This window comes from Notolepis coatsorum (assembly GCF_963971535.1).
Source record: "Notolepis coatsorum genome assembly, chromosome: 17".
Taxonomy (NCBI): Eukaryota; Metazoa; Chordata; class Actinopteri; order Aulopiformes; family Paralepididae; genus Notolepis; species Notolepis coatsorum.
Window position 1 is genome coordinate 93,294,389 of NC_140181.1, and position 27,279 is coordinate 93,321,667.

A 27,279-nucleotide genomic window follows, 5' to 3' on the forward strand; every position below is an offset into this window, starting at 1 on the left:
GTCATGCAGAGTTGGGGAGTAGGTGCGAAAAGGTGACTATAGCTAGGCCGAGAAAGTGCCGATCGATTTGGGATTGGTATCTCCGTATTCAGGAGACTCAGGCGTCTAAACGTCTATTGGATTATGTGTCCAGCACCCCACAGCCGTAGCTACAACCACCACTTAATGTAAAGGCTCTCATCCACATTCATTAATTTTCTCCCCCGCTCTCTCCTCCATGATTTCAGAATCCCGGAAGTGTTGCGGTGGTCTTGGTCTTGGTCTTGAACGCTCCTCCGATTAAAATTGCGGCGTCGCCTAGGACTGACGTCACGACTTGGCAGCCCCACGCTTGCGTACTGTAAATCTAACGCTGATGCAAGAAATTTTCGGCGCAGTGTGACAGATCGAAGGATAAAAACTTTTTGGATTTCCGGATATTTTTCAGCCCGCAAATATGTCAGGAGACGAGGTAAGCAGTCACATGTTATTTGTCAGATATATACGCGTTGGGGTGAAATATTAACCCCGACCAAATGTCCTAACCTAGCTGTACAGTAAATTACCAAGTAAGGCTTTGTCAGTATTCCAATGTACAGTGTAAAATGTGTGTGTGTCCCCTACCCAACCCCCCCCCCCCCCACCTCCAATGTACAGCCCTCACCTCACCCAAACCCACCCAACCCCACCCCACCCCCCAACCTCCTCCAATGTACAGTTTCTACTTTCTATGCCAAATGTATATACACTCTTTTTCTGGACACTTTTATATCACAAACAGTACTGTATTTGCAAATCTGATATGTCATAAATGTATAGATGTAGCAGTACTGTCTATCTGTATGTCATGTATATGTCATAATATGTTATGAATTATGATGAATTGAAAATGGGGGACCCTGATGTAAACAAGACGAAAGTCTTTATCTGGTCTGCATCCCCTTAACAATTGTATATTGAGCTGTACTGTACTGTACCCATTCTGCAATCTGTTAATAAACTTTTCAATCAATCAATCAATCAAGACCATTGAATAGAATGAGTATGGGCCTCTTGATCAGCAGTTCTCTCTGCTCCCCACCCTGACAGCAAGTCAACAAACACACTGTAGCACCCACTCCCCACACTTTATAGCACGCACTCACTTTAAACAAACACACTGTAGCACCCACTCCCCACACTTTATATTTATTGATGAAGGATTGCACTACAACTCGTACACCTTACTGTAAATTGTACCTAAATTGTACCTCATCCCATTTCTGCATTTCTGCTTTGCACTATATAATATTGTACATTAGTACACTGCATAGTATTGTATATTATATGGTAACTCAGTTACGTCTATTCTGCATCGAACATTGTACATATGTCTATACTGAACACTGTGACCTCATTTTCGACTTCTAATTTACATTCTATACTATGTTATTTGATACTATCTTGTCTAGCACAGTCTCTGGAGCGTAACAGTAAGAAGCATTTTGTATGAAAGTATTCTGTACTTCTGTATGACAACTATTAAAGAAACTTGAACTTGAAGTCCCTCACATGGTACCAAGAATTATTCATAAATAATAATGGACCATTGAATGGCATGGGCTAGCTTGAATGACAGTGGCAAGAGGGACAAATAGCACAATGTATCGCGCACTGTCATGCAAATTAACCTACACCAATCACGTTTTGAATGAATGAAACCATCAGGCTAAAGTAATTAGTTAGATCAACCAGAGTTCGAATGACAATAATCAATATTTTTTACCATAGTTGGTTGAACAACGTTCGTCTTGCTAGGTTTCCCACCAGGTCACTGAACATCTTACATCATTAACATCAGAGATAGAATAGCAGTTAGTCTCTAGCTGTCATCAATTGGTCAAGCCACGTGACCTAGGCTATATTTATCCTATGAGTTGATGTTTCCAAATTACTTTGCATTGCAACAATAACATTGAAGAACCACCCCTGACCCATATTATTAACCAACCATGTCTGTTGGTTGTATCTGCTCTTTCTATCCATTTGTATGTACTACTGTATCTAATCTCTTCTTCTTCTCTCTTTTTTTTTAGATGATCTTTGATCCCAACATGTCCAAGAAGAAGAAGAAGAAGAAGAAGCCCTTCATGTTGGAGGAGGAAGGAGGAGAAGGCGTGGGAGGAGAGGAGTCCCCGCAGGTGGAGACCAAGGAGGCGGAGCCAGATGGAGGAGAGGACAGGGAGCTGGAGCTGGACGAGGATGAGGGCAGAAAGAAGGGTGAAGAAGACACAGCGATGTGGGGGGGGGGGGGGGGGGGGGGGGGGTGTTAGTAGCTGTTTTATTAGCTCCTGATCCGGTTCACCAATGCTCATTATTCATTATTACCTCATTATTAACGTTTTCCCTATAGACGGTTTCAGTGGAATCAATAGATGCATAGATAGATAGATAGATAGATAGATAGATAGATAGATAGATAGATAGATAGATAGATAGATAGATAGATAGATAGATAGATAGATAGATAGTAGATACATCTACTTTAGTTAATCTCCTACAGAGGCCTAAATAAATGAGATGTAAATAAAAATTTATTTTAGTTTTTTAGTATATATATTATATATTTATATGTATATTATTTATATAAATGTATTTATATATAAATGTATTGGATTATATAGAGATACAGAAGTTCTTCCTACTCCTTTTTCGAACAGGGTACACTATGATTTGTTTATCTGTTTCTCTTTTTGTTGTCTTTTTTTATTATCTTTTGTATATATATATATGTCAAATGAACAGATATATTTTTGTTTTTATACTTGTTCGAAAAAAGACTAAAAAATAATCTTTCATTCATTCCTACAGAGGCCTCTGATGACCTGGACGACCTCAACTTCATCAACCAGAAGAAGAAGAAGAAGAAACCCAAGAAGGTGTTTGACAACGACATCATCGAGGAAGGCATAAAGGTCAGTCACTCACAGGCACAGCGCTGTAGTGATGGAACGTCCACCCCAGGAGAGTCAGAGTTCAGAGAGGTGGGCTTGGTGTCCTGGTGACTTAGTGACCTGAGGCACATACCATGTAGCTGCAACGCCGTGGGTTTGAATCCGGCCCTTGACCCTTGTTGCGTGTCCTCTCTCTATCTCAGAAAAAAAAAAAAAATAACGCACATCCTCCGTTCCTTGGTGCTGAGCCAAACTGTAAAAACTGTAGTACATGAAACATGAAGCGAGGCTCGCAACTCACTTTTGATGCTCCAAGGTGTTTTAATTGTGACAAAAAATAGCAGATACAACGTTCCTTCCGGTCTTTTTCAAGTATATTTGACCCAGAAGGGTCGAAAAGTTGTATTATGCTATTTTTTGTCACAATTAAAACACCTTGGAGCATCAAAAGTGAGTTGCGAGGCTCACCTTGTTTCATACTCTCTCTATCTCACCCGTTTCAGCTCACTCTACAATAAGCTGTTAAATAAAGTAGAAATGCCCTAAACATTATTCATCCATAGTGTCTATCATATATATATATTGTGCCAAATATATATATATATATATATATATATATATATATATATGATAGACACAGTACTGTATATATACTGTGTATAAGAGGCTTCATGTCGTTGAGCAAGACGCCTAACCCCTAACTGCTCCCGATGAGCAGGTTGGCACCTTGCACAGTCGCCTCCGCCGTTTGTGTGTGAACGGGTGAAATGTGAGCCATAGGTTGCAAAGCGCTTTGGATAAAGGCGCTATATAAATGCAGTCCATTTCTTTCATTGGGCCCATCTGTGTTTGTTACCCAGGAGCTGAAGATTGAAGAGGAGCAGACAGAATTCATAGAGGAGGACGACCTCGACTTGATGCTTCCTGCTAAGAAGAAGAGGGCCAAGAAGATTGACTTTGAGGAGGGAGAGATGCTGGAGAAGGACGATGGTAAGGACTGTCCTCGACTAAAGACATTATTATCTTAGTGGACTAACAGTTACAGTATAGGACGTTGTCAGATTAAGCCATTGGTTGATTTAAAGCTGCAATAGCTATTTTCTGACCACTAGAGGGCCGCAAGTCGCCACCAAACAAGCTTCATTTTCCCAAAAGGAAAGCTTTGTCAGGTAAAAACATAAAAATGCCTTATTACTAGGGATGTTCGATATTGGCTTTTTTACCGATACCGATATACCGATATTGTCCAACTCTTAATTTCCGATACCAATATCAACCGATATCAACCATACCGATATATGCAGCCCCCCCCCCCCCAAAAACTGAATAATTTCAGGTAATTAACATTACATATCTCTTGTTGTGGAATTAACACAACATTATGCATACTTTTGACAATAAATAAAATCAGAATTTGTTCTTACTTGCTTGCCTGGGTAAATAAAGGTTCAATAAATGTAATTTTTTTATATATATATATTTTTTTGAAAACCAATACTGTTGTGAAGGGCCAGATTAACACTGAGAATCTACGTTTTATTGTTTTATATAACTTGTATATTATTTATATATATAAGCTATATCCCTTTAAGCCTCCGTTTGAATCATAGTAATATTCGCTTTCCTCATTGGATAATGCCCTTGACGTTCGCGGCGCCAAGGACCACGCCCCTGAGTCAGGTTCAAAGGTGAGTCTGGACATGTTGGGACATGCCTGGTGCCGGCGCATTGATTCCAGACGAGAGCTGAGGCTTGGCACTAGAAAGCCCTCTGAGTATATATTGTGGAAGGCGCAGCAGCCGTAGTGTGAACCTAATCTAGTGAAACCTAAACACGTGAAGTGCGAAGTGAACAAGTGAAAGTGTCAGATCTAATGCAGTAACGTCAAGTTCGACCTAGCTTAATGTGAAGTAAAGAGTCGTCATTTAGTGTGAATCGTATTACAGCAGTTCGTTCGGTGTGCAGCATTAACAAGCAGTTCGTTCGTTTAGTAGCTAGTGTAAAACCTTAGCAAGTGTGTGTGGACTTAGTAATTAGTGCCAGCACACGAGGAGGGCCTAGTCGCAGAACTACTGGACATGTGCATATTGGAACCTACCGCGGCGATATTGTAGAACCAGTATTGGTTGGATTATAGTGATTGTGGAACGTACTACCGTGGAGAAGAGCATCGTTAATACCCTCTGTCGTTTGGATTTAACCACCTTGAAGATCTTACCTCGGGCTAGCTTCGAGGACCGAAGCTGGCTGGCTATCATCATTGCTATCGAGCATTGGATTACAGCTATTACCTTGCTACTTGTGAGGTTTTGTCCGCTGCTCACCAACTTTCTCTGTTTTCTTTAAGCCTACTGTTAGAAATTCCCTTCTCACTCACTCTCTCTAGCCCCCACCCTCTCGTTCTTTACTCTCGTTTACTCTCAGTGGCCACACCTGGACTATTATCAATTACCTCTCGCACCTGTGGTGGCAGGCTAATTAGTTCCCCTGTGGGCTTTAAATACCAGGGCTCTTCCCCTCGTTTCGGCGTGGGGTCGTGTTGTATTCATGCTGAGTCATATTCTCTAACATCTAGACTCTTTCGGGAGATCCTCTGTCTGCCTATGCTGTTTTATCTCCGGCGTGAGACGAGGTGCAAGCTTTGGCCACCTGTCGCCGTTTGCCTGGAGGGAGACATTGTACTGCGCTCTCTAATCCTCTACGGGAGGTATTCCAGTGTTCCACTCCAGACCAGCGCGCCAGATGCGCTCAAGCCTTCGTCTGCTGTCGCCGTAGCCTGTGGAGGAGACTGTTCTGCGCTCCCTGTAACTTCCACGGGAGGCACCCCAGCGTTCCACTGCAGACCCCAGCGCAGCTGTTCGTCCTGACGCACATCCAGACCAGCGCGCCAGATGCGCTCAAGCCTTCGTTTGCTGTCGCCGTAGCCTGTGGAGGAGACTGTTCTGCGCTCCCTGTAACTTCCACGGGAGGCACCCCAGCGTTCCACTGCAGACCCCAGCGCAGCTGTTCGTCCTGACGCACATCTAGACCAACGCGCATCTTCCGGACCCTCGGGCTTGGCACGCTCTCCAGTCACCAGCGCGCAACGCGCATCTGCAAGGGCTTGGCACGCTCTCCAGTCACCAGCGCGCAACGCGCATCTTCAAGGGCTTGGCTCGCTCTCCAGTCTCCAGCGCGCAACGCGCATCTTCAAGGGCTTGGCACGCTCTCCAGTCTCCAGCGCGCAACGCGCATCTTCCAAGGATCCTCGTGCTTGGCACACTCCTCCTCGCAGACGCACCCCGAGGCGTCTCTCGGTTCCGACGCGCACACCAAGGTGTGGCGCGCACTCTGTTCCTCGGCTCCGACAGCGGCTACCCGGTGGACGACACCCTCGCCACCGCCACTGTTCCGACGCGCACACCAAGGTGTGGCGCGCACTCTGTTCCTCGGCTCCGACAGCGGCTACCCGGTGGACGACACCCTCGCCACCGCCACTGTTCCGACGCGCACACCAAGGTGTGGCGCGCACTCTGTTCCTCGGCTCCGACAGCGGCTACCCGGTGGACGACACCCTCGCCACCGCCACTGTTCCAGCACTCTGTTCCTCGGCTCCGACAGCGGCTACCCGGTGGACGACACCCTCGCCACCGCCACTGTCCCAGCACTCTGTTCCTCGGCTCCGACAGCGGCTACCCGGTGGACGACACCCTCGCCACCGCCACTGTTCCAGCACTCTGTTCCTCGGCTCCGACAGTCGGCTACCCGGTGGACGACACCCTCGCCACCGCCACTGTTCCAGCACTCTGTCCCTCGGCTCGGACAGCCAGCCACCCGGTGGCGTTGCCCTCGCCCCGCTGCTGTCCCTGTACCATTACGCTTCGCCTGGGTGAGTTTTGATTGTGATGTCACTCACCCAGCGTAGTGCCCTTGCCCCCGTTCCCGCTGCTGTCCCTGTACCTTTACGCATACGCCTGGGTGAGTTTTGATTGTGATGTCACTCACTCAGCGTAATGCCTCTTGCCCCCGTTCCCGCTGCTGTCCCTGTACCTTTACGCATACGCCTGGGTGAGTTTTGATTGTGATGTCACTCACTCAGCGTAATGCCTCTTGCCCCCGTTCCCGCTGCTGTCCCTGTACCTTTACGCATACGCCTGGGTGAGTTTTGATTGTGATGTCACTCACTCAGCGTAATGCCCCTTGCCCTCGTCCCGCTGCTGTTCCTGAACCATTACGCATACGCCTGGGTGAGTTTTGATTGTGATGTCACTCACCCAGCGTATTGCCTCCTTTAGTTCTCACTTAGTTATTAGTTTGGACATTTCATCTCCCACTCTGTTTTGTTCTCTCGTGGATATTATTTTGGACATTTCATCTCCCACTGTGTGTTTGTTCACACGAAGATAGTATTTACTTTGTTACTTTGTTATTTGGACTGTTCTGCATCTGCTCTGTTTGTTCCCTTTGTATATTAACCCTCTCCTCTGTTCTGCAGAGCGGCCCAGATGTTTTCCCACCAGTCCCCAGTTCCTCCCTGTTCCCCAGCCCGCCTCCGCGGGCCTCAGTCCCCTCTGTCCCTAGTTCTCCCCTTCTAGTTCCACCTAGTTCCTGGTCCCAAGTTCTCCCCTTCTAGTTCCACCTAGTTCCTTGTCCCTAGTTCTCCTAGTCCCCAGTTCTCCTGTTCCCTAGCTCTCCTTGTCCCGACATCTCCTAGTCTCTAGTTCCTCTGTTTCTTTAAGCCTTCCCCTAGCGTTCCTTTAATGTTCCCCTAGCGTTCCTTTAACCTTCCCTTGGTGTTCCCCTTTTCCTGCCCGCCTCTTAAAGGCACCTTTCCTTCCCCTCATATTATATTCCTGTATTAGTGATTCTCCCTTAAAGGGACAGTGCCCTTTTCCCTGTTTTTCCCTGTTGTTCAATAAATATCTGTTTCTTGGCAAACCATCATACCTGTCTTGTGTTGTGCGATTGGGGTCGGTTACAAACCATAACAGTACGACCCCACCAAATCGACGACCCCAGCCAGCACAGACGGTGTATGTTGAGTTTGCCTTTTTTTTTCTTGTTCCCTCTAGCTCCCCTGTTAGCCCTGTTAGCTCCCCTGTTAGCTTGTTAGTCTCCCCTCTAGCTCCCCTGTTAGCCCTGTTAGCTTCCCTGTTAGCCCAGTTTAGCTTCCTTGTTAGTCCTGTTTAGCTCCCTTGTTAGCCTGTTACCCCCCTGTAGCTAGCCATGCCCTGGCGGCTAACCCAGTCCCTCAGCAGAGCCCCTGTCTGCTAGCTTTGCCCCGGCTGCTAGCACAGCCTCTATGTTTATGCAGCCCTTGCTGCTGGCATGGGCCCTGTAGCTAGCCATGCCCTGGCAGCTAACCCAGTTTCCCTCTGCATGGCCCCGGTCTGCTAGCTTGGCCCCGGCTGTTAGCACAGCCTCTATGTTAATGCAGCCTTGCAGCTGGCATAGGCCCTGTAGCTAGCCAGGCCCAAGCAGCTAACCCGGTCCCTCTGCATGGCCTCCACTTTTTTGTGTAGTTTTTCCCACTGCTAGGACTGCCCTTTCAGCTAGCAAGGTCAGTTTATCTCACACAGCTAGGACTGTCCTTCCAGCTAGCTTGTGCTCTCATGCTGGTCCAGCCCTGTCTGCCAGCCTAGCTCCGGCAGCTAGCGCAGCCTCTATGTTGATGTAGCAGTACAGCTAGCATAGGCCCTGTAGCTATCAGTGCCCTGGCAGCTACCCTTTCCCTCTGCTAGCCTGGCTCCGGCAGCTTGCGCAGCCTCTATGTTGATGTAGCAGTACAGCTAGCATAGGCCCTGTAGCTATCAGTGCCCTGGCAGCTAACCTTCCCTCTGCTAGCCCCTTCCCGGTGCTTCCATGGTTACCCCTTAGCTACCCTGCTTGCCCCTCAGTTCCTCTAGACCAGTTCCCCCAGTTGCCCCTCTGCTACCCTAGTTACCCCTCGGCGACCCTGTTTCTTTTGCTAGCCCCACTCTTGTGGTGGCTTCCCCTGCTGGCTTGGCCAGTACCTCTTGTTTTGCCCCCTGCCACTCTGTCTGTATTTGTTTTGGGTCGCCAGGTGGCTCCCGTTGAGGGGGGGGTACTGTGAGGTTTTGTCCGCTGCTCACCAACTTTCTCTGTTTTCTTTAAGCCTACTGTTAGAAATTCCCTTCTCACTCACTCTCTCTAGCCCCCACCCTCTCGTTCTTTACTCTCGTTTACTCTCAGTGGCCACACCTGGACTATTATCAATTACCTCTCGCACCTGTGGTGGCAGGCTAATTAGTTCCCCTGTGGGCTTTAAATACCAGGGCTCTTCCCCTCGTTTCGGCGTGGGGTCGTGTTGTATTCATGCTGAGTCATATTCTCTAACATCTAGACTCTTTCGGGAGATCCTCTGTCTGCCTATGCTGTTTTATCTCCGGCGTGAGACGAGGTGCAAGCTTTGGCCACCTGTCGCCGTTTGCCTGGAGGGAGACATTGTACTGCGCTCTCTAATCCTCTACGGGAGGTATTCCAGTGTTCCACTCCAGACCAGCGCGCCAGATGCGCTCAAGCCTTCGTCTGCTGTCGCCGTAGCCTGTGGAGGAGACTGTTCTGCGCTCCCTGTAACTTCCACGGGAGGCACCCCAGCGTTCCACTGCAGACCCCAGCGCAGCTGTTCGTCCTGACGCACATCCAGACCAGCGCGCCAGATGCGCTCAAGCCTTCGTTTGCTGTCGCCGTAGCCTGTGGAGGAGACTGTTCTGCGCTCCCTGTAACTTCCACGGGAGGCACCCCAGCGTTCCACTGCAGACCCCAGCGCAGCTGTTCGTCCTGACGCACATCTAGACCAACGCGCATCTTCCGGACCCTCGGGCTTGGCACGCTCTCCAGTCACCAGCGCGCAACGCGCATCTGCAAGGGCTTGGCACGCTCTCCAGTCACCAGCGCGCAACGCGCATCTTCAAGGGCTTGGCTCGCTCTCCAGTCTCCAGCGCGCAACGCGCATCTTCAAGGGCTTGGCACGCTCTCCAGTCTCCAGCGCGCAACGCGCATCTTCCAAGGATCCTCGTGCTTGGCACACTCCTCCTCGCAGACGCACCCCGAGGCGTCTCTCGGTTCCGACGCGCACACCAAGGTGTGGCGCGCACTCTGTTCCTCGGCTCCGACAGCGGCTACCCGGTGGACGACACCCTCGCCACCGCCACTGTTCCGACGCGCACACCAAGGTGTGGCGCGCACTCTGTTCCTCGGCTCCGACAGCGGCTACCCGGTGGACGACACCCTCGCCACCGCCACTGTTCCGACGCGCACACCAAGGTGTGGCGCGCACTCTGTTCCTCGGCTCCGACAGCGGCTACCCGGTGGACGACACCCTCGCCACCGCCACTGTTCCAGCACTCTGTTCCTCGGCTCCGACAGCGGCTACCCGGTGGACGACACCCTCGCCACCGCCACTGTCCCAGCACTCTGTTCCTCGGCTCCGACAGCGGCTACCCGGTGGACGACACCCTCGCCACCGCCACTGTTCCAGCACTCTGTTCCTCGGCTCCGACAGTCGGCTACCCGGTGGACGACACCCTCGCCACCGCCACTGTTCCAGCACTCTGTCCCTCGGCTCGGACAGCCAGCCACCCGGTGGCGTTGCCCTCGCCCCGCTGCTGTCCCTGTACCATTACGCTTCGCCTGGGTGAGTTTTGATTGTGATGTCACTCACCCAGCGTAGTGCCCTTGCCCCCGTTCCCGCTGCTGTCCCTGTACCTTTACGCATACGCCTGGGTGAGTTTTGATTGTGATGTCACTCACTCAGCGTAATGCCTCTTGCCCCCGTTCCCGCTGCTGTCCCTGTACCTTTACGCATACGCCTGGGTGAGTTTTGATTGTGATGTCACTCACTCAGCGTAATGCCTCTTGCCCCCGTTCCCGCTGCTGTCCCTGTACCTTTACGCATACGCCTGGGTGAGTTTTGATTGTGATGTCACTCACTCAGCGTAATGCCCCTTGCCCTCGTCCCGCTGCTGTTCCTGAACCATTACGCATACGCCTGGGTGAGTTTTGATTGTGATGTCACTCACCCAGCGTATTGCCTCCTTTAGTTCTCACTTAGTTATTAGTTTGGACATTTCATCTCCCACTCTGTTTTGTTCTCTCGTGGATATTATTTTGGACATTTCATCTCCCACTGTGTGTTTGTTCACACGAAGATAGTATTTACTTTGTTACTTTGTTATTTGGACTGTTCTGCATCTGCTCTGTTTGTTCCCTTTGTATATTAACCCTCTCCTCTGTTCTGCAGAGCGGCCCAGATGTTTTCCCACCAGTCCCCAGTTCCTCCCTGTTCCCCAGCCCGCCTCCGCGGGCCTCAGTCCCCTCTGTCCCTAGTTCTCCCCTTCTAGTTCCACCTAGTTCCTGGTCCCAAGTTCTCCCCTTCTAGTTCCACCTAGTTCCTTGTCCCTAGTTCTCCTAGTCCCCAGTTCTCCTGTTCCCTAGCTCTCCTTGTCCCGACATCTCCTAGTCTCTAGTTCCTCTGTTTCTTTAAGCCTTCCCCTAGCGTTCCTTTAATGTTCCCCTAGCGTTCCTTTAACCTTCCCTTGGTGTTCCCCTTTTCCTGCCCGCCTCTTAAAGGCACCTTTCCTTCCCCTCATATTATATTCCTGTATTAGTGATTCTCCCTTAAAGGGACAGTGCCCTTTTCCCTGTTTTTCCCTGTTGTTCAATAAATATCTGTTTCTTGGCAAACCATCATACCTGTCTTGTGTTGTGCGATTGGGGTCGGTTACAAACCATAACACTACTGAGCACTTGGATTATAAGGACCGGATCCGTATGAGAACCCCTTTTCTTCAAGTGAACAGACTGAGTATCCGAACCTTCTTCCTTCCTCCAGAGCTTACCACTCTGGGAGGATATCCCCTGTCTCCAGCGGTACCCTCGTTTGCCCCCCTATATTGCCATCCCACGCCAGGCGGCGTTTGGTCTAGTATACCCAGCTTAGGAATTATTCATTCCAACTGACTTTGCTACTCACTGACTTTATCATATTCTTCGCCATAAAAGCGCGACTAAGTAATTCCCATTTTGTATATTGCTGCATAATAATAAATACTATAAATGATATTTCCTTGTCACCGTGCCGTCTATTCTGAGTGTCTGCCATATAATAACTGTACTGTCTGGCAAGTAATAATAATAATTAGCAGTGGTTTAATCTATCACAATCTTTAATACAGTCAGGGTTTTGTAACCCCTCAGTTACAATTGGTCCTTCGAGCCGGAGGGTATCAGTAATCTTAATCATATTAATAGTGATATGGCCAGCGGCGGACACTCTCCAAACGGCTCTCCCAAACTAGAGCGCCCTAAGCGCCAACGTCAGCCCCCTCCACACTTGGAGGACTACGCTGTCGTTCTACCTCCTAGCTTATCTAAAAAGACGTTAAGCACGGATAAAACTACTAGTTTAAGCATGCCCAATCCTATCGACTTGTCGGCCCCACTAGTAGAGACCCCAGTGAGTTCAAACGAAACTGACTTAGCTCACGGGGGGGGGACAAGCGGGACATGACGTGACTATACCCAAAGACCACAGCGCCACCGAGATGGACCTCGGAGCGCCAAATGATAAAGACAGCGCCACCGGGATGGACCCCGGAGCGCCAAAGGATAAAGACAGCGCCACCGAGATGGACCTCGGAACGCAAGAGACCAAAGAGCGCGCACCCGAGATAGACCTCGGCGCGCACCAAAGAGAAGAGTACCGCGTCTCAGAGATGGACCTCGGGGCGCGGGAGAAAATAAGAAGCAGCGCTCTAGAGATGGACCTCGGAGCGCGTAAAGAGAACAGGTCACCACCAAGTCCTGTCAACGCCAGATCACCCTCATCAGCGCCATCCCCCAGCGAGGCTGACCAGAGACTAGCGCAAGCCCTGATCGCCACGCTGACAGCTTCAACTGAAAGAGACCGTATCCAGGGTGAGCGCGACCGTCTCCAAGCGCAACAACAGAGTGAGCGCGAACATTCTGCAGTGGAAAGAGAACGTCTCCAAGCGCAACAACAGAACGAGCGCGAACGCATCAGACTGGAAGAGAGGCGCCTCCAGGCTGAAGAAAACATCCAACGAGACCGCGCCAATGCACAGCACGAGGCCGCCAATGCACAGCGCGAAGCGGAGCGGGACCGCCTGCAGGCGCAGATGATGGAGCAATTACTCCAGAGGGCGACCCCCCACTCCTCCACCCGGAGCTCTCGGAGATCATCACTACACGGGTCGAGGGCACCTTCCCCTCTCTGAACAGTCTATACGGGACCCGACCAACGGGAATATCCCGCCTACGTCGCCGAGAAACTAACTACGAGACTTCAAGGCCTAACGGAGGATGAGGGAGGACATCAAGCCCACCAGCACAAACCTATTTCGGACCAGGAGGCACAGTACAGCCCCGACCTCAGCCCCGAGCCGCTGCGTTACGAACCCCCGACCCAACCCATGGGTGAGTTTAATACACAGTCAGCACCGAGGAGCAGTACCTGGGGGCCCGGCCTCTGGTTCCCACCCAGCACTAACCCACGACCACCTGTACGGGGAGACTCGCCCAGGAGGCCTCTCCCCCTACGCGCATCGGTGTCCCAGCCATCCATGGCATCTTACCTTGGGACACCCACATTCCCAGACTTTACGCGTGAGGACAGAGCACAGTATACTGAACTACGCATGTGTTTAGAGACTATTATGTCCGAGGTACATGACGAGTCCTATAAATATGCCATCCTCCTCAAGCACCTTAAAGTACCCAGAGCGCATAACATAGCGCTGGCATATTCGAACTCAAGAACCCCCTATTCTGATGCTCTGGTGGCCCTCGACGCGCGCTATGGACGCATATGGGATTACGTAATTCAAGAAATACGGGATATCGACCGCCTCCCCCCAGCCAAAGACAATAGAGCACTAGATGACCTCTCTATCAAGGTGCAATCCCTTGTGGGGATGCTCGGGTCACAGAAGGAGAAGGGGAGATATGAACTATATGCCAATTCCAACGTGGAGCGGATACTGGAGAAGCTCCCTCCAGCCCGTCAAGAGCGTTTTCGGCGGCAGAGAGACCACCGTGACCCCCACGGCCCAGAACCATCCCTCCTAGACCTGGCTGACTTCCTAGCCAGGGAGGTCAGCAGTCTACGACTAGACACGTTCGCGTGGGGTGGCTCTAACCCTAAAGATGGACCGAGGAGGTTCAATGACAACCGTTGGTCCGTGACCGTGATGCACCAGGCCGAGTCAGTGCCGCGGCACAAGAGCCATAACACCCCCCCCGCGAAGGGAAAATGGAAGATTGCCTGCCAGTATTGTGAACACGAACATTGGCTGTCTCAATGCAACACCTTTAAGAAGTTGACCGCTGACGAAGTGAGTCAGTGGATCAAAGCGAACCGCCGCTGCTTCCGCTGCGCGCGCAGCCACATGGCAGCCGAGTGCCGCCTGAAGAAAAGATGCAGCAAGTGCGACGGCGCCCACCTGGATGTCCTACACGATAGCAACAAGCGGAGACCCGTACCACAAAGCAGCTCGAGAGCAGATGTCCTATATATAGACCCTGCGAAGAGCGGTAGCTCCCGAGTGCTCCTGAAGGTGGTCCGAGTGCTCCTAAGCTACGAGGACAAGGTCCTGGACACTTCCGCCGTCCTCGACGATGGGTCAGAAAAGACTCTCCTCCTCGCTTCCGCCGCAGCCCAGTTGGGCCTGCGGGGTACCGAAGAAACAATGACAATCCGTACTATTCGGCGAGATCTAAAGACCATAAAGGGCGAAAACGTCTCATTCACAATAGCAGCGGTCGAGCAGCCCGAGAAGCGGTACAGCATCACTAATGCATTTACAAGCCATGACATAGGTCTGTCACGCTATAACTACCCCATCCCACAGCTGATGGAGAAGTACGCGCACCTATGCCGACTGCCTATACCGCTCATCGACGGCGCCACACCGACCCTGCTCATAGGCTCCGACCACGCAGACCTCATCGTCCCAACGGACGCGGTCCACATCGGACCCAGAGGCTGCCCAGCCGCGGTCAAGACCCGCCTGGGCTGGACGCTCCAAGGCCCCCTCCGGGTCTTCCAACCGACCAACGTCCACACGCTGCCTCTACACGAGGGTAAGCGATAACGACACCACCCTCTTGCAGCACGTCGAGAGACTATGGACATTAGACTCGATGCCCTTCAAGAACGAACGGAAACTAGTTCGCTCCAAGGAAGACAAGTACGCCATAGCTCTCCTCGAGCAGAAGACAAAGAGGGTCGAGGTCGATGGAGTGATGAGATACGCAACTCCACTCTTGAGGCGGGAGGGGATGCCCACCCTCCACGCATCAAAAGAAGCGACACAACGCTATCTACAGAACACCGAGCGGCATCTCGCTAAAGACCCCCCTCAAGCAACGATATACCGCGCTGAGATCGACAAACTGATCACGGCTGGACATATAAAGAAAATCGACGACCAAGAGGCAGACCAGACGACTGAATCCTGGTACGTGCCCCATCACAAGGTCCACCACAACGGCAAGAACCGCATTGTATTTAACTGCAGTTATCAGATCGGACTACAGAACCTGAATAACTTGCTCCTGCCCGGCCCGACACTCGGCCCCTCCCTCCTCGGCGTACTACTACGTTTCCGCCAAGACAAAGTAGCCATCAGCGGCGACATCAAAGGGATGTTCCTACAAGTGCGACTGATGGAGGAAGACAAGCCCCTGCTGCGGTTCCTGTGGAGAGAGAGGATCGACGATGAACAACCCTCCATCTATCAATGGGAGGTCCTCCCCTTCGGCACCACATGCAGTCCATGCTGCGCCACGTTTGCACTACAAAAGCACGTGGCCGAAGACCCTGGAGCCGACGAGGAGGTCAGACACAGCGTGGAGAGGAGTTTCTACGTGGACAACTGCCTACAGAGCGTATCGACGCCAGAAGAAGCGGAAAGCATCCTGCTTAAGCTCCGAGCCTCCCTGGTCAAAGGCGGCTTCGACCTTAGGCAATGGGCCAGCAGTGACCCTCACGTACTCCGCAGCCTCCCCCCAGAGACAAAGGCAGCAAGTAGCGAGACCTGGATGGCGACCACCCCAGGTGAAGCACAGGAAATGACATTGGGCCTCGTCTGGCGTTTCAAAACAGACTCGCTCCATTACAAGCACACACCCCTGACCAAGGAGCAGGGAAGGTCGACCCCTCTACCGACCACTCGACGGAGTGTATACAGAACACTCGCAAGCCAATACGACCCGCTGGGGTGTATCCTATCTTACACCACTCGGGCGAAGATGCTGGTGCGAGAACTGTGGGACAAGGAGCAGGGCTGGGACGACCCCATACCCGAGCACCTGGCTTCCCCCTGGAGAGAGTGGGAGGGAGAACTCGACTCGCTGCAAGATGTGAACATTCGACGGAGCTACTTCCCACCCACAGTGCGGCTGGAGACGTGTCAGATAGACCTGCACGTCTTCAGTGACGCCTCAGAAGTGGCTTACGGATCGGTGGCTTACTTGAGAGCCCGAGAGGAGGGAGGAGAAGTACATACAGCCTTCGTCCTGGCTCGGTCAAGGATAGCTCCCCGCAAGCAGCAATCTATCCCTCGTCTAGAGCTCTGCGCAGCTCTGGTAGGCGCGCAACTCGCCACGCGGATACAAAGCGAACTCACCATAACGGTGCGAAAGACAATCCTGTGGTCAGACTCCATGACTGTGCTCACTTGGATCCAGTCCGATTCTTGTCGATACAAAGTTTTCGTCGGAGTCCGAGTCACAGAGATTCAAGACTTGGTAGGATCAGCGTGCTGGAGATACGTTGACACTAAGCAGACCCAGCAGATGTCATCACACGGGGGATGTCCTTAGACGACCTCACACATCTTAACCCTTACAGTGACGGTCCTGAGTTCCTCAAGCTCCCGGAGGAGAAGTGGCCTACCCCCACACCACGGGAGGCGAGTCAAGAGGAGGCAGAGATCAAGAAGTCTATGTTCTGCGGGCTGACGCACGCCCCGGCTCCAACGGACCCGAACCTAGACGACTGCTTAACCCTTGAGAGTGCTCAGAAAAGGACATGGCACCACCCTGAGGTCCCCCCCACCACAGACCTTGACGCATCGAACTACAAAGAGGCCGAACTCCTTCTGCTAAGGAGAGCCCAAAGAGACTCATTCCCAGAAGAACTAGACTGCCTGAAAGGGGACAAGCCAGTCCCCTCAGACCGCCGACTTCTCACTTTGGCCCCAGAGCTCGACGCCCAGCACCTCATCAGGGTGGGTGGTCGTTTGAGACAGGCCCCGGACGTGACTGACGATGCTAAGCATCCTATCGTCCTCAACAGCCGACACAAGATAACCGAGCTGATCATACAGAAGTACGACGAGGTGGTGCACCACGCGGGGGCAGAGAGAGTCTTCGCTGAGATCCGACGACGCTTCTGGATACTCCAAGGGAGAGAAGCAGTACGTCGCTTCCAACGGACTTGCCTAACCTGTCGCAAGTGGCGAGCACAGCCCAGTATACCGATGATGGCCGACCTGCCTCCCTGCCGCCTCCGACTCGGCGAGAGGGCCTTCCACTCCACGGGCGTGGACTGCTTCGGCCCATTCAACGTCAAGAAAGGAAGAGGGACAGAGAAGAGGTGGGGCATTGTGTACAAGTGTATGACCACCCGAGCTGTTCATATAGAAATCCTCCAGACCATGAGTACGGACTCATTCCTCATGTCCTTCCGGAGATTTCAAGCCCGGAGAGGAACCCCGTCTGTGTTGTTGTCCGACCAAGGGACAAACTTCAAAGGAGGAGACAGAGAATTGAGAGAGAGCTTCCTGGCTATGGGTGAAGGACTTAAGACCCGCCTCGCTCCCGCTCAGATCACATTCCAGTTCAACCCCCCGAATGCCCCTCATTTCGGGGGAACCTGGGAAAGAGAAGTCCGTTCTATAAAGACTGCTATGTACACCGTGCTTGGGGCCCAGACCGTGGTGGAGGAAGTCCTGATGACAGTCCTCACGGAGATCGAGGGCGTCTTGAACTCTAAGCCCCTCGGTTACGTCTCAAGTGATGTAGCAGACGTCGACCCAGTCACCCCAAACTATCTCTTGATGGGGCGGCTGGACCCAGCCCTTCCACAGGCGGTGTACAGACATGATGAGATGAACGGCCGGAGAATGTGGAGATACAGCCAAGTATTGGCCGACCAGTTTTGGACCCGTTTCCTCCTCCATTATCTACCATCCCTCCAAGCCCGTCAGAAGTGGGTAAAGGACAGGGACAACCTGAAGGTGGACACAGTCGTCATGATAATAGACCAGTCACTACCCCGAGCTACGTGGCCGGCCGGCCGCGTGAGCAGAGTGATTACTGGTGCCGATGGGAAGGTCAGAGCGGCAGAAGTCATAGTCCAAGGGCGGACTTACACCCGACCTGTGGCGAAGCTGATAGAGTTGCCGGAGCTCCCTGACTCCCCTGATGACGACCATGACCCACTGACTTTGTAGATTGCCCTACTCCTCACAACAAGTATGGAGCAGTCCATTAATCTGTCTCCCTTTACTAATTAGGTGCGGACTAATTAGGAGGCGGCTGTTGTGAAGGGCCAGATTAACACTGAGAATCTACGTTTTATTGTTTTATATAACTTGTATATTATTTATATATATAAGCTATATCCCTTTAAGCCTCCGTTTGAATCATAGTAATATTCGCTTTCCTCATTGGATAATGCCCTTGACGTTCGCGGCGCCAAGGACCGCGCCCCTGAGTCAGGTTCAAAGGCGAGTCTGGACATGTTGGGACATGCCTGGTGCCGGCGCATTGATTCCAGACGAGAGCTGAGGCTTGGCACTAGAAAGCCCTCTGAGTATATATTGTGGAAGGCGCAGCAGCCGTAGTGTGAACCTAATCTAGTGAAACCTAAACACGTGAAGTGCGAAGTGAACAAGTGAAAGTGTCAGATCTAATGCAGTAACGTCAAGTTCGACCTAGCTTAATGTGAAGTAAAGAGTCGTCATTTAGTGTGAATCGTATTACAGCAGTTAGTTCGGTGTGCAGCATTAACAAGCAGTTCGTTCGTTTAGTAGCTAGTGTAAAACCTTAGCAAGTGTGTGTGGACTTAGTAATTAGTGCCAGCACACGAGGAGGGCCTAGTCGCAGAACTACTGGACATGTGCATATTGGAACCTACCGCGGCGATATTGTAGAACCAGTATTGGTTGGATTATAGTGATTGTGGAATGTACTACCGTGGAGAAGAGCATCGTTAATACCCACTGTCGTTTGGATTTAACCACCTTGAAGATCTTACCTCGGGCTAGCTTCGAGGACCAAAGCTGGCTGGCTATCATCATTGCTATCGAGCATTGGATTACAGCTATTACCTTGCTACTGAGCACTTGGATTATAAGGACCGGATCCGTATGAGAACCCCTTTTCTTCAAGTGAACAGACTGAGTATCCGAACCTTCTTCCTTCCTCCAGAGCTTACCACTCTGGGAGGATATCCCCTGTCTCCAGCGGTACCCTCGTTTGCCCCCCTATATTGCCATCCCACGCCAGGCGGCGTTTGGTCTAGTATACCCAGCTTAGGAATTATTCATTCCAACTGACTTTGCTACTCACTGACTTTATCATATTCTTCGCCATAAAAGCGCGACTAAGTAATTCCCATTTTGTATATTGCTGCATAATAATAAATACTATAAATGATATTTCCTTGTCACCGTGCCGTCTATTCTGAGTGTCTGCCATATAATAACTGTACTGTCTGGCAAGTCATAATAATAATAATTAGCAGTGGTTTAATCTATCACAATCTTTAATACAGTCAGGGTTTTGTAACCCCTCAGTTACAAATACCGATAATTTTCGATATCACATTTTAATGCCAATATCGGCCGATAATATCGGTAGGCTGATAATATCGGACATCCCTACTTATTACACTTGTTGTAACTAAGAGATTTGCTTTGCGCATGGATTACTAGATTTCAACTACAATACATACAACTTTATCTAAGGCATTTCCTGGTTGTTAACAAGGAATCTATAAAAGAAGGAAGGGTCATGACGTCAGAATACCAGCGTTCTATGCTCTGCTTGGTGCCAGACTTTGGTGCCACTTCTATTGAAGCCTATATTAAGATAAAAAATATACCAGCTATCTGAGGGAATATACATCAACCAATTATATAAAACGTTAGCTAGATAACAATGCAACAAATTGCAGATGATTCTGACATCTGAGGTAATATAACCTGTTTAAATGATGGGTCATAGACGAGGAGATGGTTGATCCCATCCAACTCAATGTCAGCCGAACTGAAAGTTTCCACACTTGGCACCAATGTGCGTGACGTGATGACCCTTCCTTCTTTTATAGTTTCTTTGGCACAATCAAGAGATTGGCTGGGGGAAAAAAACGTTTTAAATGAATAGGTTTATAACATAGATTCAAGATTCAAGAGGTTTATTTGTCACATACATACCTGGGCATACAGTGAAATGCGGGTGGCCATGCCGCTTTGATTGTGCAATAATACTAATAATAAAATAGACATAATAAACAGGTAATAAAATAGACATAAAATAGGCATGATAAAATAGACATGCTAAAGTCCTGAGATAGTGCAATACAATGTTAGCTACGGATTTAAGGCACTGGGTCCTATGTACACTACTATACAATATAGTTTTTACTCTATATCCTTATGCTATACTTGCTATATCTAAACTATACTATACAAGACCACATCGGTTCTTTCCTTAAAGTGACCTTTATTTTCCTTGTTCATTTAAAGTGTCCTAAAATAGGAAGAGTTCAAGCATGGGCTGGGTTGGGTGTAGAGTGTAGACTACCACATGCTGCCCTACTGTCAGTCTGGGGAGGGTGTAGACTACCACATGCTGCCCTACTGTCGGTCTGTGGAGGGTGTAGACTACCACATGCTGCCCTATTGTCGGTCTGGGGAGGGTGTAGACTACCACATGCTGCCCTACTGTCAGCCTGGGGAGGGTGTAGACTACCACATGCTGCCCTGTCGGACTGGGGAGGGTGTAGACTACCACATGCTGCCCTACTGTCAGACTGGGGAGGGTGTAGACAGACTACCACATGCTGCCCTACTGTCGGTCTGGGGAGGGTGTAGACTACCACATGCTGCCCTACTGTCGGTCTGGGGAGGGTGTAGACTACCACATGCTGCCCTACTGTCAGTTTGGGGAGGGTGTAGACTACCACATGCTGCCCTACTGTCGGTCTGGGGAGGGTGTAGACTACCACATGCTGCCCTACTGTCAGTCTGGGGAGGGTGTAGACTACCACATGCTGCCCTACTGTCAGTCTGGGGAGGGTGTAGACTACCACATGCTGCCCTACTGTCAGACTGGGGAGGGTATAGAATAGACTACCACATGCCTCCTCCAATTTGTGTTGTCGGGCCTTGCAAATACATTTGATTTTGATTTGATTTATGTTGTGTTTCCAGCTCTGGACGACGACGAGGGGAAGAATAACGATGGCATCTCGTTCAGCTCGTCCATGGGACCAGCCTGGGCCGGCACCGAGAGAGACTACTCATACGACGAGGTAGGAACTGGCTCCCCATCGCCGCACAAATCCGCTCCAAGGTTCTCGACCCGGCATATCACGCAGTGAAGGGAACGGCTCCCGCCTGCCTCCGGTCAACGGTCTCTAACTACACACGCTCAAGACCCCTCCGCTCTACATCTTCTGGCCACCTCGGACCCACTCCTATCCGAGAGAAGCCGCCTATTCTCGGTCCTTGCTCCACTACTAAAAACACACTTCTTCAATCAATATCTGAAATGATGAAAAAGAAAAATACCTAACCTTCTTACTGTCTTTTACTATCATGCATTCTTCCACTAATTAATCTTCCTGGTCTATATTACTACCTACTATACTAATATGTCTCTACTACTATGCACTCAACACTGACTATTATGCACTCTGCCACTAAGGAATCTACCTTGCATATAACCCAAGTTTCAACACTGTTTGATGAACATTGTTACTCAGCTGAAAGAGTTGTGCCCTTCCTGCTGACTTGTCTTACATAACTTGTAAGGTACCCTTCCTGCTAACTTGTCTTACATAACTTGTAAGGTACCCTTCCTGCTGACTTGTCTTGCATAACTTGTAAGGTACCCTTCCTGCTGACTTGTCTTGCATAACTTGTTTTTTTTTTTGTTTTTGATCAAATTTTTTTATTGACATTCTCACGAGACAAGACAACACATTAACCACAATCACAATACATAGAACTTCACAAGAAAATAACAAAAACAATAATAATAATGACTAACAATTATACAGACAAAAGAAAAGAAACCAGAGTTCAACCTACTAAATTAATTCCAAGGGGTACTATCTAATAAATGGTCTTTCCCAGTGTTCAGTCCCGATTCCCGGCCGTGTGACCCCATATTAATAAAACGTACATCTCCAACCCACCACAAGGACCATTTTTTGGGGGAACACGACCTGAAACCAGAGCAATGAACCTTCATGAAAAAACAAAAACCTGTAGGTGTTCCATAGACTCACAGAGACCGTGTAAAAGTGGCCAAACAGTGAAGAACTAGTTAAATAGCTGCCCCCCCATAATATCCCCAGCTAAACTCAAGATGACAAGACAAGGAACAAGACAGACAAAAACACTTCCTCCTCCCCCTCCCAAGAGACCGCCGGACTCACCCGAACACGCACCCCAACCCCGCTCAGCCGCACACTGCGGTCTTTACCTTCTCAGCTGCTGCGAACCACAGGTCAATTCCAGCCTGTCCCACCCCAATCACCCGGGCTGTGGATATCTCAAGATAAATCACATCCAATAGAGTTAGGGACCAGTTAATCATTGTAAGCTTCTCAGGCTCCTTCCATCTCATTGCTATTAGCTTCTTCGCTGCTGTGACGCCCGCTAGGACAACCCTTTTCAGTTGTACGGACGCGGGTAGTGTCGTTATATCGTTCAGGAGTAGCGTAACAGCTGATAATGGGATAGTTAAGCCACACAGATCTGAAAGTTTGTCCGTTATTGACCTCCAGAAGCGGGCCACTGGTGGGCAATCCCAATACATATGCATATAAGTGCCAGTGGCCTTTTGAGAGCACAAAGTGCACCGAGAGTCGGTTATCAGTCCCATAGCAAATAGCTTCCTAGGTGTAAGATAGGTCCTATGAATATAATTAAAATTAATTTGCTGGTGATTGGGGTTGCGGGAAGATAATGCCACATTTGCCCAAACATCATCCCAGTCAAACTCGGGGTCCAACTCCGGGATATCCACACGCCAGATTGTATCCAATGATAAATTTTTATACGTGGATTGAATTAAGAGCGTATAAAAGTCGGAGACAAACCCTCTGGATGTCGTCCTGTCCACTATGAGCCTGAGGAAGGGGTGTGGGTGCAAGGCTTGAGCCCACGGTACGCCATGCGCCCTCAGTGCTGACCTTAGTTGAAGGTAAAGAAAGAAGGACTCGCCGGGAAGATCATAAAATTCTCTTAAGTCCTGAAACGCACGGAGGCCGTTCTTATCATAAATATCCTCCAGAGTATGCACTCCCCTCCTTTGCCATTGAGGAATATTAACCGGCTTGTGTCCAACAAGTAATTGCTGGTTATTAAAAATTGGAGAGTCCAGGTGCCAAGGGCATTTAACCCCACACGACCTCTGTACATTACGCCACGTTTGGATCACGTGAGTTATGATCGGTCCATACCTCAGCCGGCATTTCGCAATAGAGACAGTGGAGTACACTACATCCTGCAATCTTAGCGGAGACACCGCCGCCGCTTCTAAGGAGCGCCACGATACAGCCTCTACAGGGTCTAGCCAGCACATCAGAGGTCTCAGTGAAAAGGACCAGAAATAAAGTTTAAAATCAGGGATTGCGAGGCCCCCATCTTGTTTCCTACGTTGAGTAGTAGCCCTTTTGATTCTCGGGCGTTTGTTATTCCAGACAAACTTAGATACCATCGATTGTACCTTGCGCCAGTGGTCTATTGGAGGGGGCAGGGGGAGCATTGAGCTAATAAAATTTATCCTAGGCAGGATGTTCATTTTGATTATGGAAGCCCGGGCTTGTAAGGAGTTAGGAAGGGACGACCACCTGTCTAGATCCTGGCGTATTTTATCATAAGTACCCGTGAAGTTGTACTTAGTAGTTTGGTTCAGCGTGGGGAATATCTCTATGCCCAGGTATTTAAAATGTTCTACTATGGGGATATCAGCTGGTAGTCGTACCGCCTTGGCCAGTTCATTAAGAGGTAGGCAGGCTGATTTGTTCCAGTTAATCTTAAAACCTGACAATTTACCAAAGTCGTCGATTATCCTCAATAATTTTGTGGCCGACCGGGAGGGGTCGTCCATGAAAATCAGCAGGTCATCCGCATAGAGAGCAATTTTGTGTGGAGTATTGTTGACCATTATGGGGACGATGTCCTCCGATTGCCTAATAAATTGGGCCAAAGGTTCGAGGGAAAGCGCGAACAGTCCCGGGCTCAGAGGGCAACCCTGTCTAGAAGATCTGGAGACTGGAAAGAGTGTGGAACAGTTTTTGCCTGTCAGTATCATCGCAGACGGCGAGGCATACAGGACTTTAATCATATGAATAAAACTCTTTCCAAGACCCATGACCTCAAGTACCTTCCACAGGTATGACCACTCAAGTCTGTCAAACGCCTTCATGGCATCCAAAGACAGAACTGTGGATGGAGTTGTATTGTCTTTACTGTTATCGATTACATGCAACAGCCTCCTAAGATTATCTGCAGCCAGACGCCCCGGGATAAAACCAGTTTGATCGCAGTGTACCAATACAGGCATAAATCTCTGCAGGCGACGGGCCAGCACCTTGGCAAACACCTTTAAATCGGCCCCGAGAAGACTCAAGGGTCTATAGCTACCACAATCATTGGGATCTTTGTCCTTTTTGAGAAGTAAAGAAATCAACGCCATATTGACATCTCTTGAGAACTCCCCTTGTTCGATAGCGTAATTGATCATATCGAGCATCAATGGACCCAGTTGGTCCCAGAAAGCTAAATACACTTCGGGTGGAATACCATCCCAGCCTGGCGCCTTACCCCTCTGCATTTCAACAATAGTCTCCCTCAATTCTACGAGAGTAATCGGTCTCCCCAGTTCCTTGGCCTCTTCCTCAGAAATGTGGGGTATCTCAAGCCCGCCGATGAACGATTCAAATCTAGAGTCATCCAGATTACCCTCTGAGCTATATAACTGTGAGTAAAACTCTTTAAAAGTGTCATTGATCTTTTTCGAATCAGTAGTGACTGCACCCTGGCTCGTCCTAATCGAGGGGATATCTGAGAAATGATCATTTGAGCGTATTTTCATTGCCAATAGATGGCTAGGTCTGGAGCCGTGAAAATAGTAATTTTGTCTTGTCCTATGTATCAAAAACTCAGACTGTTGTTTAAGTATGGAGTTTATTTCTTTTTTGACTATCTTACGTTGTGTGTTTAGTCGTTCATTATAGTCAGTTTGCAAGGATGCGTATAGGTCCGCATATAATGATTCCAGTCCTTCTAGCTTTTTTGACCGGGATTTTCGCAAATTGGAGGCAAATAGTGTGACATGACCCCTGATGAATCCTTTCAATGCGTTCCACAGGACCCTAGGGTCTTCTACTGTGCCAACGTTGATCTGCAAAAATTCTGCTAGTTTACTCCTGAACTCAGAACAGAAGTCATCGTTCTTTAGCAAGGTCGAATTAAAACGCCATCTGGGAGCTCTTGCGGAGAGCCTGCCAAAGGTTGCCGTAAGGAAAATCCCCTTGTGGTCTGAGAGAGCCAAGGGAACCAATGAGACATCGAAACTATCAAACATATTAGGGGACGCGAATGCATAGTCAATTCGAGAAAAGCTTTTGTGTCTGGCTGACAGGTGAGAGTAATCTCTGAGGGTGGGGTTGCATAAGCGCCAGAGGTCTGAGAGCCCCGTGTCTTTGGCCCACATCCTGAGGGCCTTAGAGGCCCGTTTCTGGTCGCTCGTTTCAGAGGGCCCAGACCTATCCATCTCCGCATCCCAGCACGCATTAAAATCGCCACCCACAATGAGAGCGTATCCATTAAGTTCCAACATATTCTTCGTGATTGTATTATAGAACGCTGAATCAAATGTGTTAGGAGCATACAATGCTATTATAGCCATCTTCCTATGCAAGAATTCAACTTTTGCTATAGTAATCCTTCCCTCCGTGTCCGACCATACATCCAAGATTTTGATATCAAGGTTACGTCTTGTAACTATGACTACTCCTTTCGTCTTATCATCGGCTGAGGATGCGGAGATAACGTGATATTGCCGATTTGCCAGTCTTGACACGTCACCTACCATTAAATGCGTCTCACTAAGGAGAGCAAGGTCAATATTTCTCCTCTTCAATAGCCAAAGGACACTGGCACGCTTGTGTGGGGCGTTAAGCCCTCCTGCGTTCCAAATTAAAATATTCAATTTAGCCATGGTCGAGCTTGTATAAGTGCGTAGAGAACATACCCGTGCAGCCAGGCTGAGTACAGAGGTGCCGATCCCGGCGGGCCCGGACGGTCAATCCCAGGAGTTCAGAGGAGGAACACTTACACATATATAAGACAACAGTACATAGAACACATAAAAATACCACCCCAGCTACAGCCCCCCCCCCTTCTACTCTAAACCCTAACCCACCCGTCCTACTATAAGTTCCTCTATACCCACTCTCCAATCCCCACCCTATGCCCCACCCACTGAGGATGGTCATCTTCCTATCACTTCCCACTAGAGACATGGATCAATAAGACGCTTCCCACTCCCACCCCCCTCTAGTTAAACCCCTGAGTAAACCCCCACTAGTCCAATAAACACAAATAATAATAAAAATTAAATTCAATAAAGATATCGGTCGAAAACCACCTGAGCACTGGCCCTAACATAAGACAACCATAATGGTAAAAATAGCCATTATTAAATAATAACTCCACATCAACCTGCAACCATCTATTTCCGAATCTGCGCTTCAACGTCGCAATGTTATGGCCCAAATGGGTACAGGAAAATTCAAAACAAAATTAAATTAAAGCATCCCAGCCGATAGTCTAAGGCAGGATCGGGTCACAGGTTAATTGTGCAAAATTGTGTGAACAATGTCAATTAAACAATGACAAAAATAAGAAAGGGAAAAAAGGGGTTATGGTTAAAGTGCACCCCTGAAGCAGTCCCTCTGATCAGGCACAACGGCTGACATGACATAACCTATGTAAGAATCGACAATAATAGGAAAAGGAAAAAGAGGGTTATGGCTAAAGTGCAAGCAAAGTTAAACTTGACCCAGCCTGTTATCACATATTTATGTATATTCGTT

The 27,279-nt window shown here is 49.5% G+C and overlaps 1 protein-coding gene across 2 annotated transcripts in view; it reads left to right on the forward strand.

Annotated features, from left to right (window-relative positions):
- Positions 1-324: 324 nt before the first annotated feature.
- LOC311244452 (eukaryotic translation initiation factor 2 subunit 2-like) overlaps positions 325-27,279 on the forward strand; it is a 42,416-nt gene continuing 15,461 nt past the window's right edge. For both annotated transcript variants that reach the window (XM_084333968.1, XM_084333967.1), the window contains exons 1-5: positions 325-451; positions 2,055-2,238; positions 2,830-2,933; positions 3,773-3,902; positions 21,377-21,477. In XM_084333968.1, coding sequence (XP_084190094.1) covers positions 437-451; positions 2,055-2,238; positions 2,830-2,933; positions 3,773-3,902; positions 21,377-21,477 — 534 coding nt within the window. In that variant the 5' untranslated portion in view covers positions 325-436. The remainder of the gene's footprint in view (positions 452-2,054; positions 2,239-2,829; positions 2,934-3,772; positions 3,903-21,376; positions 21,478-27,279) is intronic.